This window comes from Anopheles stephensi, chromosome 2, assembly GCF_013141755.1.
Source record: "Anopheles stephensi strain Indian chromosome 2, UCI_ANSTEP_V1.0, whole genome shotgun sequence".
Lineage (NCBI taxonomy): Eukaryota > Metazoa > Arthropoda > Insecta > Diptera > Culicidae > Anopheles > Anopheles stephensi.
The window spans coordinates 27,882,502-27,899,203 of NC_050202.1; the positions used below are offsets into that span (position 1 = coordinate 27,882,502).

General features: G+C 43.7%; 2 protein-coding genes and 3 non-coding genes across 14 annotated transcripts in view; 3 read left to right on the forward strand and 2 right to left on the reverse strand.

The window, feature by feature from the left end:
- Nucleotides 1-3,543, forward strand: part of LOC118506034 (kinesin-like protein unc-104) — a 44,614-nt gene extending 41,071 nt beyond the window's left edge. For 7 of the 10 annotated variants that reach the window (XM_036042653.1, XM_036042658.1, XM_036042654.1 and 4 more), the window contains one exon: nucleotides 11-1,611. In XM_036042653.1, coding sequence (XP_035898546.1) covers nucleotides 11-158 — 148 coding nt within the window. In that variant the 3' untranslated portion in view covers nucleotides 159-1,611. Of the gene's footprint in view, nucleotides 1-10 lie in introns of all 10 variants that reach the window. The other 3 variants (XM_036042655.1, XM_036042660.1, XM_036042663.1) reach the window with 1 other exon arrangement.
- A 4,944-nt stretch (nucleotides 3,544-8,487) lies between these two features.
- LOC118506036 (Krueppel-like factor luna) overlaps nucleotides 8,488-16,702 on the reverse strand; it is a 161,711-nt gene continuing 153,496 nt past the window's right edge. Inside the window, exons 4-6 of the mRNA XM_036042667.1 lie at nucleotides 12,836-12,944; nucleotides 10,944-12,325; nucleotides 8,488-10,768 (exon numbers count right to left, since the gene is read on the reverse strand). Of these exons, the coding sequence (XP_035898560.1) occupies nucleotides 10,596-10,768; nucleotides 10,944-12,325; nucleotides 12,836-12,944 (1,664 nt within the window). The 3' untranslated portion in view covers nucleotides 8,488-10,595. The remainder of the gene's footprint in view (nucleotides 10,769-10,943; nucleotides 12,326-12,835; nucleotides 12,945-16,702) is intronic.
- Trnag-gcc lies at nucleotides 10,820-10,890 on the reverse strand. The gene has a single exon. It is a non-coding gene; the product is annotated as a tRNA-Gly (tRNA).
- On the forward strand, nucleotides 15,866-15,937 carry Trnad-guc. The gene has a single exon. It is a non-coding gene; the product is annotated as a tRNA-Asp (tRNA).
- Nucleotides 16,555-16,626, forward strand: Trnad-guc. The gene has a single exon. It is a non-coding gene; the product is annotated as a tRNA-Asp (tRNA).

Sequence of the window (16,702 nt, forward strand, 5' to 3'; positions counted from 1 at the left end):
CCCGCTCTAGATCCCGACTGGCTAGGAAAAACATTTCCAGCATAAGCAGCAACGGCAGCGGTGCTGGCGATCAGCCACAGGCGACGACGGGAGCGTCCGCCCTGGCTGTAGCTGCTGCCCAGGGCAACGGAGGCGGCAGTAGCTCCGGTGGCAAATGAGATACAATAACGATGGAGTCCGTGCTGGTCTACTAAGCGACTGCGGCGCGGATACTCCACCTATCGCCGTACGGATACGGATGCGAACAAACCTATAACCACCATTATTCTGAGAGTAAGAGTAATCCTAGTTTGACGTGCTGCAATCGTCACCACCACCAAAAAAACAAAAACCAAAATCAAACCAAAATACTTAGTAGTAGTACGCGTTGCCGTTACTTGTCCCCTTTTCCCCATCTACTTAGTTTTTTGTCGATAGATTTCGGTTTCGGAGTTATGAAAATCAAACCACTCCATGTCACAGTTAGACAAAATAACCTATAAGACCGTGGGGAGATAGGATGGAGCTGAGTGTTTGACTAGCTGGAATCGGTATATGTGTGTGTAATAAGCGGGACGCAGCTTAGTTTGACTGGGTGTCCTTGTAAGCTTTCTGTTACGTACCGTATTTTAGTTACAAGCTTTACTTCTCAACGGTTCTGCTACGAGGCTGACTAAGTTTTAGTTTTAACGAAAACCCGATACTGCTTTACGCTAACTGTAAGATAGCATGTTTTGTATATAAGAAGAACTATTTTTATCCCGTTTTTAAAACTAGCCAACTTTCGCCCGATCGTACTTCGGTTTCAATTATTTTCAAAGCGCCGAGCTAAGTTAAAGGCCCCTAAGTTAAAAAAGGGTTCGCATCTCGGGCAGATGCTGATGCTTTTGCCGATCCGTTTGGTGATTTTGTTATCTTCACCCTTTTTCTCTAGAGAGACTGCAATAAGGCTTACAATCTAGAGCGATAGACTACTGGGGGTAGGGCACGTGTCAGCGAAGCTGTCACACTAAACACCTGGGAGAATGGCATAAAACAGACCACGGGAGCTAGCGGCGGTGGTTCATTGTTGCTACGTTTAGATATCTGATTTTGCTGTGCTTTTTACTGAGACACCTGTACGGCATTGTTGTTGGTGCTTTCTTCTTTCGTTGCCAGTTTGCTTGCGATGATTGCGGGAGCGATCTGGATTTGTGGGTAGCCCGAAAGTAAATGGGGCTACTGCATGGACGAGTATATGTGTGGCGCGGATTCATGTGGATCAATCCGTTGGCTAAACTCCTTTAAACAATGAGCATGATATTAATCAATAGCATAATTAATGTTTAGAACAAACTGATGAAGCACATACACACACAGGAAGAAAATGTGTTAGATTACTTGAATGTGAGCAAAAAGACGCATATATATATTGAATTCTTGTGAAGGATAACAACAGCATCACAACAGCAGACATAAAATTGGGAAATGGGGAAAAAATGATACAGTAAAAAAGAGGAAAAATAACTCTTTGATGAAGTCGAAACAAAGTTTGCCTACCAAAGCAGCAAACAATTCCTTGATTTGTGTGACAAGAGAATCTCTAAAGACAGAAACAAAATGTTGGAATCTCTCCGATCATTGTGTCGTGTACATCTCTCTCACTCTCTTTCTCTTCTCGTAAAGCAAACTCTAAAGCGAAAAGATGCAATGAATTGGACAAAGAAGAAACTATCTACTAGGCAAACTAGGCAAGGCACTAGAACATGGGAAGAATCAACACAACTCCATATTCAATAACCTAATCGGAACTAACAGTAGTTTAAAAATGGGTGAACGGGCAGTGAAAGACCAGTGAGCTCAAATATGTTTGCAAAAATAGTTCGAACGCGGAACGTAAAGTATTAGAGCAGGTGAACGGGTGCTGAATTGTTACGAACGGATTATTACCCTTTATCGCAATCGTTTATTTTGCTTCCGGGAATCGTAAGCCTTGCATAAGAAAGACGGGTTCCTGCATGGGGCGCTTCGAGATGAGAGTGTGCGCTACAGAAGACTGGTTTGGCTTGAAGCTATACAAACAAACAAAAAAATGAATGAATGAATGAATGTTCTAGGATCATATTGTTTCGTCTGTGTGTGTGTTGGACATGGTGTAAAATGTCCTGTAGGAAAAAAAGGCGGGCGAACCGTAGTTTCCTGTAATGATCCTTGCGAAGGGAAGAAAACGGCCAGGCACAGCTAAACAAACGGGACAGTTGTATAGAATTATGTAAATAGAATGCACACAACTACTATGCAAGAGCGATAATGCTGAACCAAGTCGATTTGTTCGCTTCGATGGCCTTAGCTTCCTTTGGTTGCTTGGATTTGAGAGGACACAACTATCCTTCAAATGCAACGGTTTACATAAGTTTCGTCCTGATACACTGTGTACATATTTGGTCTCGTTCTACGGAATGGTGCGCTATCCTACCACATCTAACGCGTCGTTACGCTAAGGCTTCGCTAGATGAGTCTTACATTTCTCCCTCAAACAAACAACAGAAATGCACGGCACAGTTCACGGCTGGTGAGAAGCTTTGAAGTGCATCAACGGATACCAAAGATAGGGTGTGTAAGCAATGGGATCGGGGTGGGACACGTGGGCCCGGGTGGGTTAGCTCAGCAGGCATGAGCGTAGGTAGAGCAAAGGATTGTTAAGTGATTTGGTTCAGACAAAAAGGACACGCCATTCGTTCCTACTTATGTTGATCCTGTGCGATTAAAGCTGCTTGCATTAAGTGACGGTTCAATGTCACTTTTACTATGCAAAGCAGCGGAAAACTGTCGCTATTTTTTGTTTTCTTCTTCTTCTACGCGTTCCTTTATTGTTTGGGAAAGATCTGAAAACAAAAAACAAAAAAAGGGAATAAATGGTTTATGTTGTTTGTGTACCATTTGCAACAATGGCATCGCTGTTAAAACATCTACCTGGATGCGTGTGTAAACTTAGAAAAACAAACGAACAAACAAAAAAAAATCATAGACACAAGAATAAAATAAATAAATGTAACCGTTTTCTGATCCCATCTCTGCTTACCGCAAAACAAAACAAAGGCAAAACAAAAACAAATAACACCGATACATAATGCAATTAATTGTATAGGATATATAGTTGACAAATAAACATGATAACTACTTGACAAAGCTACACAACAAACCCCCAAAACCCAATCCGGCGAAAGCAAAAAAGAAGCTCAAAGGGCTCATAGTAAAAGTTTCTGTCCTTTGTCAGCACACACACACACCATTCTTCCTCCTTCCCTGTGTAACATCTATACGTATTTTACATACCAATATCTGAGTATTTAGCCGAACAATGCCTAGCGAAGCGCGAAAATGCTTACGTTTTCCACTGTGGTTTACGTTGACGCGTGGGCTCCGCCGGCCAACCAAAGAGCAACACAAATACAAAACCGGGAAAGCAAACACGATTGAGTTTACTGCTGTTGTTCCCGCAAACGCGAATCCGCCATATTCGATCGTACATACACACACACACAAAACAAAATATATATACACATATATGTATTCTGAACTCTATAATCACAGCATTGAATTAAAAAAATAAAACTGAGAACATTATGAGAAAACCAAACCCCACAAGCACACATAAGCATTGCAAGGGAGTGTGTAAAATGGGCAAAGCAAATATGAAAATTCGTTGCAAAGGAGAAATCAAACAATCAAATGAAATTTGAAACGAACGTATAACAAGGAAGGAAAGAAAGTAAACGGGGAAGCAGACAGATAATAAACGGTAAGCTAAAAACTACAGCTGATAAAGTGCTAAAATGGGTAAGAGCAAGCAAAAAAAGAAACAAAAGCGGTGAAAAAAACAAGAAACACTTATTGGACTACATTTGGGAGGAAAATATCGAACATTGCAACGGAAACACTCGTCTGGGTATTATCTCCTGCAACTATTGACAAAAAACATACAAAAGCAAAACCCCACAAATATTTATATACATAAATGATTATATACATACACTTCTATATATGTATACATAAATATATATATATTTGGAACCGAACCGAGCAGATCCACTGGTGGCGCTCACCGGTCTGTGGCACGTGAATGCCAACTCGAAATGCAAAGCATGTTAAAAGCAGCCTGTCCTTTGGCGCCGATGAGACCAACGTATGGGGGCGGTGGGGCGCAGAAAGGTTAAACGGTTCCGATCGGGAGAAGCTGTAAGTGTGCTGCTTGGTGCTGGACTAACTGAGTTTGCCTGTGCAAGTATTATTTAACTGAGTTAAACCAACATAAAAGTATTCGAACGGTATCGGTACGTGATTCATCCGATGTACGCTTTTAGCAAAATAAAATGGATGAAAATGGGATAGGAATAAGGAGGCCGTCTGTAAGATGGATTGCAATGAATCGCTTCAGCATGTAAGGGTAGGCCATTAGTCAGGAGCTGGAGGAATGGAGGGAGGCGGGTGGGGGGTATACGTATGTTGCAGAAAATACAATAAATGACCGGTGCACCGATGCGACTGCCGGATAGCTCGATGAAGGGCCGAACGAACAGCTGAATGTAGGGAAAACGCATAAAGTAAATCCTAAACCAATGCCTAGCGAAGATTATTCAACACATGATTTGGGGTGGAACCGAAATCATGAGCTAGGCTCGAATGATCACGTACGTAGAACGCATGTGAACAACCGGGACAGGCAGTGGGGCAACTCACACTACTCCAACGGCAGACAGAACCCCACTACAATTCACATATTCTACATTAAAGAAACAAAACAACCAAAAACCTGCTTTGAAAGAAAATAAAGGAAAAACTGGAATGCAACCAAACGGAAAAATACAAATAAAAATGTAATAAAAGTTAAATACCTGCACCGCCTGCTTGATTGAACACCGAAACGGAACGGAACTGTGCTACTTTTGTTTCTGTTATACGAAGCATCGTTGATTGAAAAAGCGCCTAAATGTATGCAATCGGTACTACTTCTTCAGGAGGGTTCCGTTGAGTGTGGAATGACTTCATTCGCATCAGTTTAATGATATCTTTTAATTTGATTTTTTAATCATCTGTCTTGGCTGTATTCGCAAGACGCGTTTACTCTAGTGAGGGCTATCAACGAAATAAGAAGAAGAAGAAGTGATTTATGGAATATCTCTTAATGAAGTCTGCTATGAATTATGGTAAATTTGGCCTATTATTTGAATCCGTGAATTACAAGAAGTGTAGCTTATAATACCATCAACCATAGTCACTCACAATGGCCAACACACATCGACCTGTATTGAAACCTCGAACCAGTAACACTCAAGCTGATGCTGCCGTCTCCCTGGAAAGGATCCTAAAATGATGGTTTAATTTTATACATTACCTAGACTGTTGTATAACTAGATATTTTACTAGATGTCAAAGTTTTGGAATTTGTACAATTTTTTCATAACTGTTTGAGACGCTTCCAAGTCGTGTGGCAGAGGCAGACTCTTGCTGGATTACCATTGGCTATCTTTGTTTTGTAAGATAAGACTTCAATGTTTAACTACAATAGATCATAATCGCAATTGCAGTTTGTTACAAGTTTGCAGCTACAAAATACATTCGGTTACAGCATAGGTTAACCTTTCCACTCCTATTCCCGTTTTGTACCCTTAATCAAACTAACCGTCTTGAAAGTTCTTTCTCATTGCTTCTCTCTTTCCCCGGTTTCACTGACTCCAACATAACATGCTTCGATCTGCACATATCCTTACCAGTAGCGGGTCAAAATATATAGGAGGCTCCGAGCAGAATTTCAGTTGAGGCCCCTCTAATTGTGATATTAGAGGCCCCGAGCGGCCGCTCGAACCGCTCCTGGATTGCTCCGCCACTGTTTCTTACCCTGATCATGTACATACAGGAAGACCGGAAGCAATCAAGAACAAAAGGTTACCCCGGGGTTGCACTTAAACAATTGGGCGAGAATTGGGCAATGTACGTATCGGTCAGGATGCCTAACTAGTCATACTGACTCTCCTTTGCATTGCGGTCTCTGTTGCACACTTTCAATAATTTAGCTGTGCAAAAATGTGTATAAAAAGGAATTGCTATCCTAGTGAGCCACCGATCCTGAAGCCAGGGAAGGATCCGACGCTGCCTGCAAGCTATCGACCCCTCAGTCTGCTGAGTGCTCCCGGTAAACTCTTCGAGAGATGAGTTTACTGGAGGCTTCGCGATGCAGTCGACGAGCGACAACAGTTCGGTTTCCGGTCCGGCCATTCCTCCACACTACAGCTTCTTCGGCTCAAGAACACCATCCATAGAAACAAACGAGTTTCCAAATCCACCGCTTTCGTTCTGCTGGACATCGAGAAGGCGTTCGACAACGTGTGGCACATCCACAAGTTGTGCAGGTTCGGGGTTCCAGCTCACCTGGTGAACATCCTGCACAACTATCTACAACAGCGAACGTTTCGGGTCGTCGTCTCTTCGACTGCCTCTGGTGCTTCTACAGTACCAGCCGGTGTTCCGCAGGGCAGCATATTGGGGCCTTTGCTCTATTTGCTGTACACTTCGGATCTGCCGGCCCTTCCCGTCGGTGCGGGCATGTTTCTGTTCGCAGACGACATGGCCATCGCGACGAAGGGTAGGACGTTGGCAGAGTTGAGAAACGGCGCTAAACGTTCGCTGACCATCATCGGCCAGTATGCTTCTAGCTGGAAGATCGAAATCAACCACTCCAAAACCCAGGTGATGATTATCCCCCATCGCCTGTCAAAACAGCTCATAAATCCTCAAACCCATCACATCACCATCGACAGCATCCGGTTGCCATGGAAGACGACGGTGCGATACCTCGGGATCACCATCGACAACCGTATGCTGTTCCATCACCACACCAAGGAAACATCCATCCGCTTGCTCATCTTACTGAGGAAGTTATATCCACTTATCAACAGACGCTCCAAGCTGCACCCATCCAACAAGGCTATCTACAAACAGATCGTCCTGCCCACAGCAACGTACGGCATGCCTGTCTAGAGTACCTGTGCAAGGACGAACCTGCGGAAGATACAAACCAGTTACAATAGAATCCTTCGACTCATCCTGGACGCTCCTAGCTGGACACGGCTTGAGGAGCTCTACGATGCAGCGAACACAGCATCATTCGACGCTATAACAGACAACATCATCAACCGGTTGCAGACATCAGCAGCGGTTTCAACACACCAGCAGGTGAAAAACCTGATATTTAGAGAATAAGGTAGTTAGCTAGTTTTAAGATAGTAGTTTGATTTAGTTCCTAAGTTGTTGATTAGTTGGTAAGTTTAAACTAACGATTAGCCTAAGTGCATTCAACATCTATTAATTAACAAAAAGAACTGCCTCTTGGCATACACAACGAAAAGAGCGCTGAAAAGCATTTTCAATAATGTTAATTCTCAATAAATCAATAAATTCTTTAAGATAGTGAGCCAGTTGCGTTCTAACCATCGTACAGATCAGTTGCTAATCATATCTATCAATAGTTACGCATCACAATAGTAAATAAAGTGTCTTGTGAAAACCCAAAACCCAAATCTGCTTCAACCATTGTGTCGAAACACAATTCATAACTGATCATGAAACTCATTAATCAATTTTGTGTTCCTTCAACCTTTTCTGAGGTGCCTCAAGGAAGCGTAGTCAGTACGACTCCAGGCAGCTTTTTGAATTTTTCTATGCCATTGTTCTAGTTGATTGCGTGAATCTCCAAATTTACATTTATTCCATTTATGCCTGGTGATATGTACCTACGATCTTGTGCTTTGCTCGGATAAGTGTTGTGTCCGTCTTCTAGGAGACAGTGTGACTGCTCGTTTTGGGGACTTTGATTGAGTAGAGTCTATATTAGTCATTAGTCTACCCAGGACTAACTACTTTGTTGCGGGTAATATCAAGTCACTGAAAGCCAGAAATGGCAGGCCGAAACCTCTCGAAGTCGTCGAGGAACTTGAGGTCTGGTTGAAAAAATATCTGAACTTCACATAACACATCGATAGGTGATCGTGCTCAATATGCTGAATGCTAGAACACCCTTTTAGTCGCATCCCGCTTTCAATTTCATTCTCCGTGCCTCAGTACGAGAAGAACATGCTATCCTCACCAAGAGTTAAATTAACTTATACATCCGTTCAACAGCCCTTCAAGAGGGACCATGTCCCTGGATTATGACAAAAGAAGACAGCAAAGCTCTCGCCATCCATCTTTAAAGGTCTGAGTGAGAATGAATTTAAGGTTAATTGAATAATGTTCTACATATTGGTGATGCCGGGGTTATATCATCCCGGAACTCGTCGAACTTCTGCGGTCTGGTCTTGAAATAGTAAGCGCAAGCTAAGAACCATTTCGGTACTAACCAGAGGATGTCATCAATTTCTTAAGGCAAAGTACTTACGTCGTTAGTATGAAACTGGAAGGAGCCCACAGTAACATTTAATCTACATGTTTTCAGATGTAGGGTAAAGACACGAAAGAACCCGGACACTGTCATTTTTCGTTTTACTTGCTACTTTGCATGGATTTTTTTCCTATCGCGATCGTACATTATTGATGTGTTTATTGTTTCAAACAAAGGTGAAAAACTATTTCATTCGCCTCATTGCTTCAAAATTTTGTTACAATCGTTAAGAAATTTCTACCACAAACAAACAAAAAAAAAAAGGATTCTCAAAACTCGAGTTTGAAATTAACATTAAGATCGATAAAAAAAGCTTATCCATTAGGTAAAACGTTAAACAATACTGGCTTTGCTATGCTGTCCACTAAACGGCTTGACCGATACGGGGCAGAACGTGCGAGGGGCCACCCCTTTATGTCTCGCCTTTCACATTTTGCACCATTTGCATTTAAAACACAATGAGCTAATAATTAAAACAAAAAAAAAACTGTCCATTTTCGGTCCGATCCATACACGCTTTTGTGTAAGAGGAGAAATGTAAAACGATTCAAGAGAATAACAAACACTTTAGCGATCAGAGGATGGCTGATCGGATGAACGCAAACTGTCAAACAGGACGAACAACGGGACAAGAAAGCTATGATTATGATTAACTGGAAAACAATTAGTTACTGGCGCATGGTACTTTCTGGTCGAGCTGTACGTCGAGTAAAACTTGAATGTCATTGTAAATTTGCTGATGGCGTACCTTAATTTAATTGCTATATCGTTTGAACACTTTAAAAACGTCTAACCTCACTTCTACTCATTTCGCACTTGAATCGCCTGTGAATCTTAGATCCGGGACACAACCTGTTAACTACGTGTGTTAAACGCACCACTAAGCAAGGAATCGATAACCACTCTGCCTGCAAGTACTACACTTCAACGAGCAAACATAAACACGGGCAGACGTCAACAGAAAACAGAAAGTGTAAAATAAAATCATTGCTATAATAAACTAAACAAACACAACTATGCTAAACGAGTAACAAATCTAGCTACAAAAAAAAAAAACGTTTTGATGTAAAATAAACATCTCTCTCGCCTAACACATTTACTTATAGCACTATTTTGGGATTTTCCGTCATTGCACTTTACGTTTCGCGACTCGCAGGTTCGCATTCTCAATACATGTTTGTTTGTTTGTTGTTTTTTGAGCGCTTTGTTTACTTGCAGCTCTCTCTCCCTCCTTCTCTTTCTTTTACTGTCCTTATCGTGTATCGGTCACCTCTGTTCGTTACTATTTGGGAGTATTAAAGGAGTAGGCGGGCTACCCACACTAGTAATCGAGTATTCACTGGCGTATTTACGTCAAATGTCATGGAATGGGGGGATTGGTTGGTCAATTTCACTATACTAACAACTAGCGCATCCTGCTCACTCCTACAGCGAGCACTACCTACTTAACGAGTAATAAAAGTAAAAGTTTTTTAAGCCTTACAAGCAAAGTATAACTGGCTCGATTGAGAATGGTGTGTGTGTGTGTTTTGTTTTGTTTCCTTCTACTGACGTTCGTTGAAAAGTGATGAGCATTTTGAGTCTAGTTTTTGTGCTGGTTTTAGGAATATTCGGTTATCATGATCGGAGACATGCTGGCAAGAAAAAAAAAAGTTCTCACTAAGAGTTACAAGATGAAAGTTAATTTGCGTTAGGGAGCGGTTAAAAAAAGGTAAAAGACATTGAGAAGAAATTAAGATAAACTCATTCAAAATGAAGTCGGCTCTTGGGACGAAGTGATCCGACAGCACACAAATTTTAATGTGAAACATAAAAGCTAAATTAAAAGTGTTACGTTCGACAGACATTAATGCGAAACAGAATTCATAGTACACGTATATCTTAAAGGCAACTGTACGGTTGAAACGTTAAACGAAATAAGATGCGATAGAATAAAACAAAAAAAATGTTGCCATCCGCCTGTTCTTCTTAGTGAGATAAAGAAGGTAACGTAAGAGAGGAATGCAAGTAGTACTAAACGAAACATCCCTATCCAATATAACTTAACCGTAGTACACAATTATTGAGATTCGTCGATAATATCGTCACCACTGTTGTAGGTTTGCATTTCTGGCACGGACGGATACAGTGAAGTTGAAGTTTCGTCCCCGCCGGTGGGTAGCTCACGTGTAGTAGGGGGGTGAGGGGGAGCGTCGTAAAATTAATGCCGTTTCATGTGCAGCGACAGATGATCCGAGCGGCTAAAGGAACGTGTGCAGAGCTTACAGCGGAAGGGCTTCAGTCCGGTGTGCTTTCGGTAGTGGCGGGTGAGCTCATCCGAGCGGGCAAATCTCCAAACGCAACCCTCCCAGGTGCAGATGTACGGTTTCTCTCCTGGAATTAAAAGAAAAAAAAGGAGATTTGGTAAAAAAAGGTACTTTAAGTTGCATCGGCCGGGAATCGAACCCGGGCCGCCCGCGTGGCAGGCGAGCATTCTACCACTGAACCACCGATGCTTCGTCGTGAGGGAGGCACTCATGCTCGTACTGCTGCGTGCTTGCGTACTCACCAGTGTGCGTTCGTTTGTGCGCCTTGAGATGAGAGCTCTTGGTGTACACCTTATCACATCCAGTCGCATCACAGCGATGAATCTTCCGGTTCTTCGTCAGCCCTTTCATCGAGGACAGCGAGGACGATTGATGGTGGTGGTGGTTATGATGGTGATGATGGCGCAATTCAGCCCCGAGTCCAAGCAATCCCGATGAGGCCGCTGCTAGGTGTAGATGATGGCGAGGAGTGTTGTTACTGCTGCTACTATGCCCATTATTATCGTCCCCGTGGCGTTTGGCGGACGATACGGGCTGCTCACTGCTGACACCACCACCATTGGAGCTGCCGTTCGATGCGGTTCGCTGTCGCAGGTCAGTTAGCTTACCGGTATACCGATCCGGACTGTTGCTTCCGGTCGAGGTGCCAGTGTTGTTGCGAGTGCGTGCAAATAATCCGGAACCGACGGATTGAGAGGCGGTCGTGTTGGCGGACTGCTGATGCTGCTGTTGCTGCTGCTGAAGCAACCGCTGGAACGCAACGGTGGCAGTCTCACTAAGCGGATGGTTCTTGGGTAGGCTTGAAGCAATGGACGCTATCGATGCAGCCAAGGGCGCTGGGAAACCGGGCAGGAGTTTGGCCACGGTCGGCGGATGTACGGCGGATGCGGCAGAGAGCTGATGTAGCTGGTCGTGCAGCTGCTGGTCGAGCATCAGCGACAGTGGTGACTGAGCTCGGCGATGGCTGTGGATGCTGGCCGGCCCAAGCAATGTCTGCTGGTCATCGTGCTGCTGCTGCTGCTGCTGGTGATGGTGATGCACGGAAAAGGCTTGCAGAAACTGTGCCGGAAACAGGTGATGGTGTGGTGGATGCTGGTGGTGATGTGCCGCGCCCAGTCCCGCCGACGGGGACTTTTTCTGCTGGCTTTCCGACTTTGCACGGTGGTGCGTGGGACTTGCGCGCTGCTGAACACAGTAGTTACTGTAGATAGGATAGGAAGTCTCGCGGAAGGTACTCGGTTTCGTTTCAAGGTCGCTTTCACTAGGATAGTTGTTATTATTCACACTAAGGCTATTGTTGTTTTCCGCTAGGATGAGTGCTGCTGTCGTGGCACCGTCGGCCGCGCTCCCATTGCTGTTGCTGGGCGCTTCCGTTTGCCCTGAAGCGATGGCACTTCCGGTGCTGCCGCACAGCGTCGATAGCAGCTGATGTGCGTGCGTCGGCGAGAAGGCGGATGGTGGGGCATGCGAGGCTGCCGCAGCGGCGGCAATTGTAGCGGCTGCTGCAGCGGCCGCAGCAGCTGCAATCTTGGCCGTTCTCGTCGACTCACTACTACTGTCCGTGCTGTCATTTTCGGTCTCGTCGTAGTAGTTGTTGTTGTTGTTGTTGTGGAGCGTGTAAAATCTAGAACGAAGGAGGGCGACGAAATTAATCCCAATGTGTGTGGTGTTGTCGATGTCTCTTTGCATGTGATACATTTTTTTTAAGTCGCGCAAAGAAAGCTACTGTCGGACATTATGCGTGTGGAAATCACTATCGCTCTCGCATGTTCACGGCCTTGTTTCACACTTAACCTCACGGCTTAGTCTTAGCTGAAGGCTATGGCCGATAATTTAACCGATTATGGTACATTACTTGCCACCTACGGGCTGTGTGGCCTTTTTGTGTGTGGGGCCGTACACGTAGCGACAACTTAACTTGAAGTGGAAGAGAATGGATTCCCATGGCTACACACCGCTCATTATTGAACGGTAGCAGCTCGCAAGCGTTATTATTGGGCTGATACAGTCAGAAGATCAAATTTGATTGTACTTCCTTCGTTGGTAAATTCTTCGCCTGTACATTTGGATTGTCACCTTGTGCAAGTTCGTAAAGTAAAACTAATTTATAGTAGTTATGCTTCGTTCTACTTACAGATCCTTTGTTTTGTGCCTTAAAGCTAGCAGGTGTGGCGCTGTGATGAGTGGCGGTGGAGGTCGCTTCAAGAGTCCGCTGCGCATTCGGGTCGATGCTAATTTAAGATCTGCAATAGAGATTATAGAATAAAGAAGGGAATTAATGGCATGCTTTAGTTGCGCTGCTAATATTAGCTATATTTACTAAAACAATAGAACTTGACTTTTGCGTCAAAGTTGTGACATTTACATTCGCAAATAGACTGTACAACGCTTCGAATGTTGTACGGTTCCGAGCCAACGCGAATTTCCCGTCGCGCATCCGTGTCGCCGCACTCACTCAATCCCGGACAACAAAGGGTCTCGGACAGAGCGGTACAAAATGAATCATTACCATTAACACCCAGCACGAGAAGGGCACGACCGATCGGTTCGCTCTGAGATGCACCGGACGAAGGTGGAAGGAATAATCCGTCCATTTAGGGGTCTCTTTAGGTGACTTTAGTGACCAACGATTTACATTCGGCACGATTCGATCCGATTCACTTCATCCACGGCGATGAAGGGCAGGCCGAGATCGGACGTAAGTGGAGCAGTTGCTGGTCGAGCTGAATGTAGATTTTATGAATCAGAGCATGAAAGCCGTGGGCAGTTAGAGGATCTACCGTAGAGAAGGTCTTGCGAATTGATGCATTCGTTTAGCGCATTGAGAGCTGGAGCATGGCTTTTGTTTTCCAAGACTATAGACGAATTGAAGTCCTGATGGAGAACTTCAGAAGCAAAGACAGTTAACCAAAATTAGTTGAAGCTAATAAAGAATCGTTAGTGAAATTTTAATAAAGTCTTACGCTCGGCTCAGGTGGATTAGTTATAAGACTTGAGCCCGTAAAGACTTACAAAATCTTGAAAGCCTTCAAAATCTGGCAAAATATGCAGAGGTTAAAGTTCCTCGGAGGCGCTAAGGAGAATCAAAAGTCGAGGCCCCTAATACGTCAAATCTGTTGACGAGGCCAAGTCTGCAAGATCTCTTATGCAGTTGGAGGAGCTCTAAAGGTTCGAGGTCCCCAAGACATCAACAACCAACCTACAGAAATATACCAAGAGGCCGTAAGCTCGGAACCGCTTATGATGATCCGCTTCTGAGCAGATATTTGAAGTCAAAGCTACCGAAAGTGTTGAAAGTAGCCAACATTCACCGATAGTCCTAAATACAGCCCTGATATCCTCTTTATTAGCGCCGACTGCGTGAAAGTGTGCCGCATAAAAGCTGAGCTTTTACTCATCTGTCTGTCTGAAGGCGCAAAACGCTTCATCGCTTCATATTTCGCACAGAAGTTAATCGCGATGACATCGTCGACCCCGATTGCAGAAGTAAAGCTTACTGAGCTATTTACTTGATTCTGGGGATATTAGTATTAAGCCTGAAATCGGTTGCGCAAACTCAGTGAGTTTAAGAGCAAATTTGGCCCCTTATGTAGGTCACTGCGGGAATGGAGTTTTCGATCGTTGTTCATCATTTTAGCACCCTCGTTGCGATTGGTTTTGATGGCCATATACAGTGTTTGATCTCGGTGACGCTGTGTGTCGAGATTGGCCTTAAAAATCAGAGCATTCGGTCCCTTTTAAAGGCCTGTTCTAATGAATATGCCGAAACCGTGCCCGTTATGATTATATTGTACTATTAATTATTGTATCAGTTGAAGGATCGATAAAACGAGCTTAAATCACGTTACAATGGTCACCAAACTAAAGTGTATTATCTCTCTCTCTCTCTCTCTCTCTCTCTCTCTCTCTGCCCCAGCATTAATTCAACACAATCTCGGCGGCCGTAGATTACGTGGGCATAGTCATAATATTAAAGAGAAATAAAAATTGGAGTGCTTTCGGGAATCGATTGGGGGCAGCAGAGCGCTTTGGTGTACGCATTCGAGCTGACGATCCGTTCGATTAATGCCCGTAATGGTGACCTCTTTCAACCATCGTGTGGGAAATAATAAAACCGAACTTCTTAAAGAAAGCCCGGTTGAAGATCCACAGCAAATCCGCGCCAGAATGCCCATGAAGCAGGGTGATTGGACGGACCCCGCAAAAGCTTATCGGTGATGGGCACTTTAGCAGCGAGTCCGCACGCATTACGACATTACATTCTCCCGCGCGTGGCCATAACTCCTCGGGGCGAATCAGGCATATGGCCCTGCCTATGCTGCCCCCTCCCTGCCCTTGCTTCTCCCCTTTTGCTCGCACTGTTCAGAAGGGACGATAAAATGAAATGGTCGATGGTCAGCAGCAGCAGCAACGAGCCGAGTTCGAGAGGTCACTCGCAGCCGGTTCCACATATCGTTGGGGTTTGCGCTTCTGTCCCGGCTGTTGTTTGGTGTACGTTTTTCGTCGTTCCCCAAATTGTTGACGGCCGTTTGGAAAGGCAAACGCGCCGAGCGAACGGGAATGACACATATCGAGGTGAAATAATTTCGAAAGGATAAGATTGTGAACAGTGATGGGCCAAGCATATTTATGTTAAAGTTTAAGTTGTGCAGCAGCAAGTGCGCGATTACCTGTGGTTTCGGAGGGCGCTTAACGATCGATTTCAAGTTAACGACCAAATGATGAGGGTGCAATCATAGGCGGAAAGGATATCGCGCCATCGGGCGAACGTGAACGGCAAAGCACTTCTTGTCATCCTCCCGAAAAAACACTTAACCGGGATGATGCGCGTATGCACTTGCAACGCACCGTGCAACTCTACCGAAAGGGGGTAAAGTGTAATTATGTCGGTGCGGATGCGGAATGGTGGGGTTTAAAAAAAAAAAAACATCGGGAAAACATTACATGCCGGCGAAAGAGGAAAAGAGACTTTTGCTTTCGATGGAACATTTTTGGTAGGAGATTACAAATGGTACACCGATAAGTGAGTTGGTGATAGATGGTGTAATTATGCAAATGGAGAGGCAGTAATTGGGCTAAATGGGGCTGATTTCGATTAAATGTTCTGGGAAAAATGGTACGAATCATTGGTTCGCTGGTATGAAAGTCATGCAATTTTAACACATCCTCGATAGTATAGTGGTCAGTATCCCAGCCTGTCACGCGGGAGACCGGGGTTCGATTCCCCGTCGGGGAGGTCAGAGATGCTTTTTGAGTATAATTTACTCTAAACTTATGTACGATGGTGGTATTGATTGCTCCCCACTTTATATGGATGAAAGAAAGGAGGAGGATTTAGTTTGTTGTGATGAAACTATCACATTAACCTTATTAGACTAAACTCTGATTTAAGTTAAATATTAAGCTAAATTCAGTTAAAATTTATTTTATAAAATAAGATTTTTATCGATTTTAAATTAAACTGTATCTTTATAAAAGGAAATTATAATTTTGTAGTTGTATACCTATCGTTTACCATAAAAATTCATTAAATAATTTTACTCAAGAAAGTGTTAAAATTGTCAAACAAAATATGCAATAATTGCATGAAACTGGCCTGAAGTTATTTAACCTTGAGGGCTGGTGGTGAAGTGCTTCTAATAGACTTAATAATCCCTAAAAAAATGTTTTATAAGCCTGTATGTATAATTCTTATCATTTATAAAAACACATTATGAAATAAGATATGAAAGAGCATTGAATATTGCAAAAATTTCTTTCAAAGTGCATCAATCATGAAACATTAACAATAGCTAATGAACGTGTCATAACTCCTCCCACTGGGAGGGTGGGATTTCTATTGTTTTCTACATGTCCTCGATAGTATAGTGGTCAGTATCCCCGCCTGTCACGCGGGAGACCGGGGTTCGATTCCCCGTCGGGGAGATAAAGTTGCTTTTTGAGTATACTTTATTTGAAATTTATGTAAATTGTTGGCATTCTTCTCCGCCTAGCTCTAACC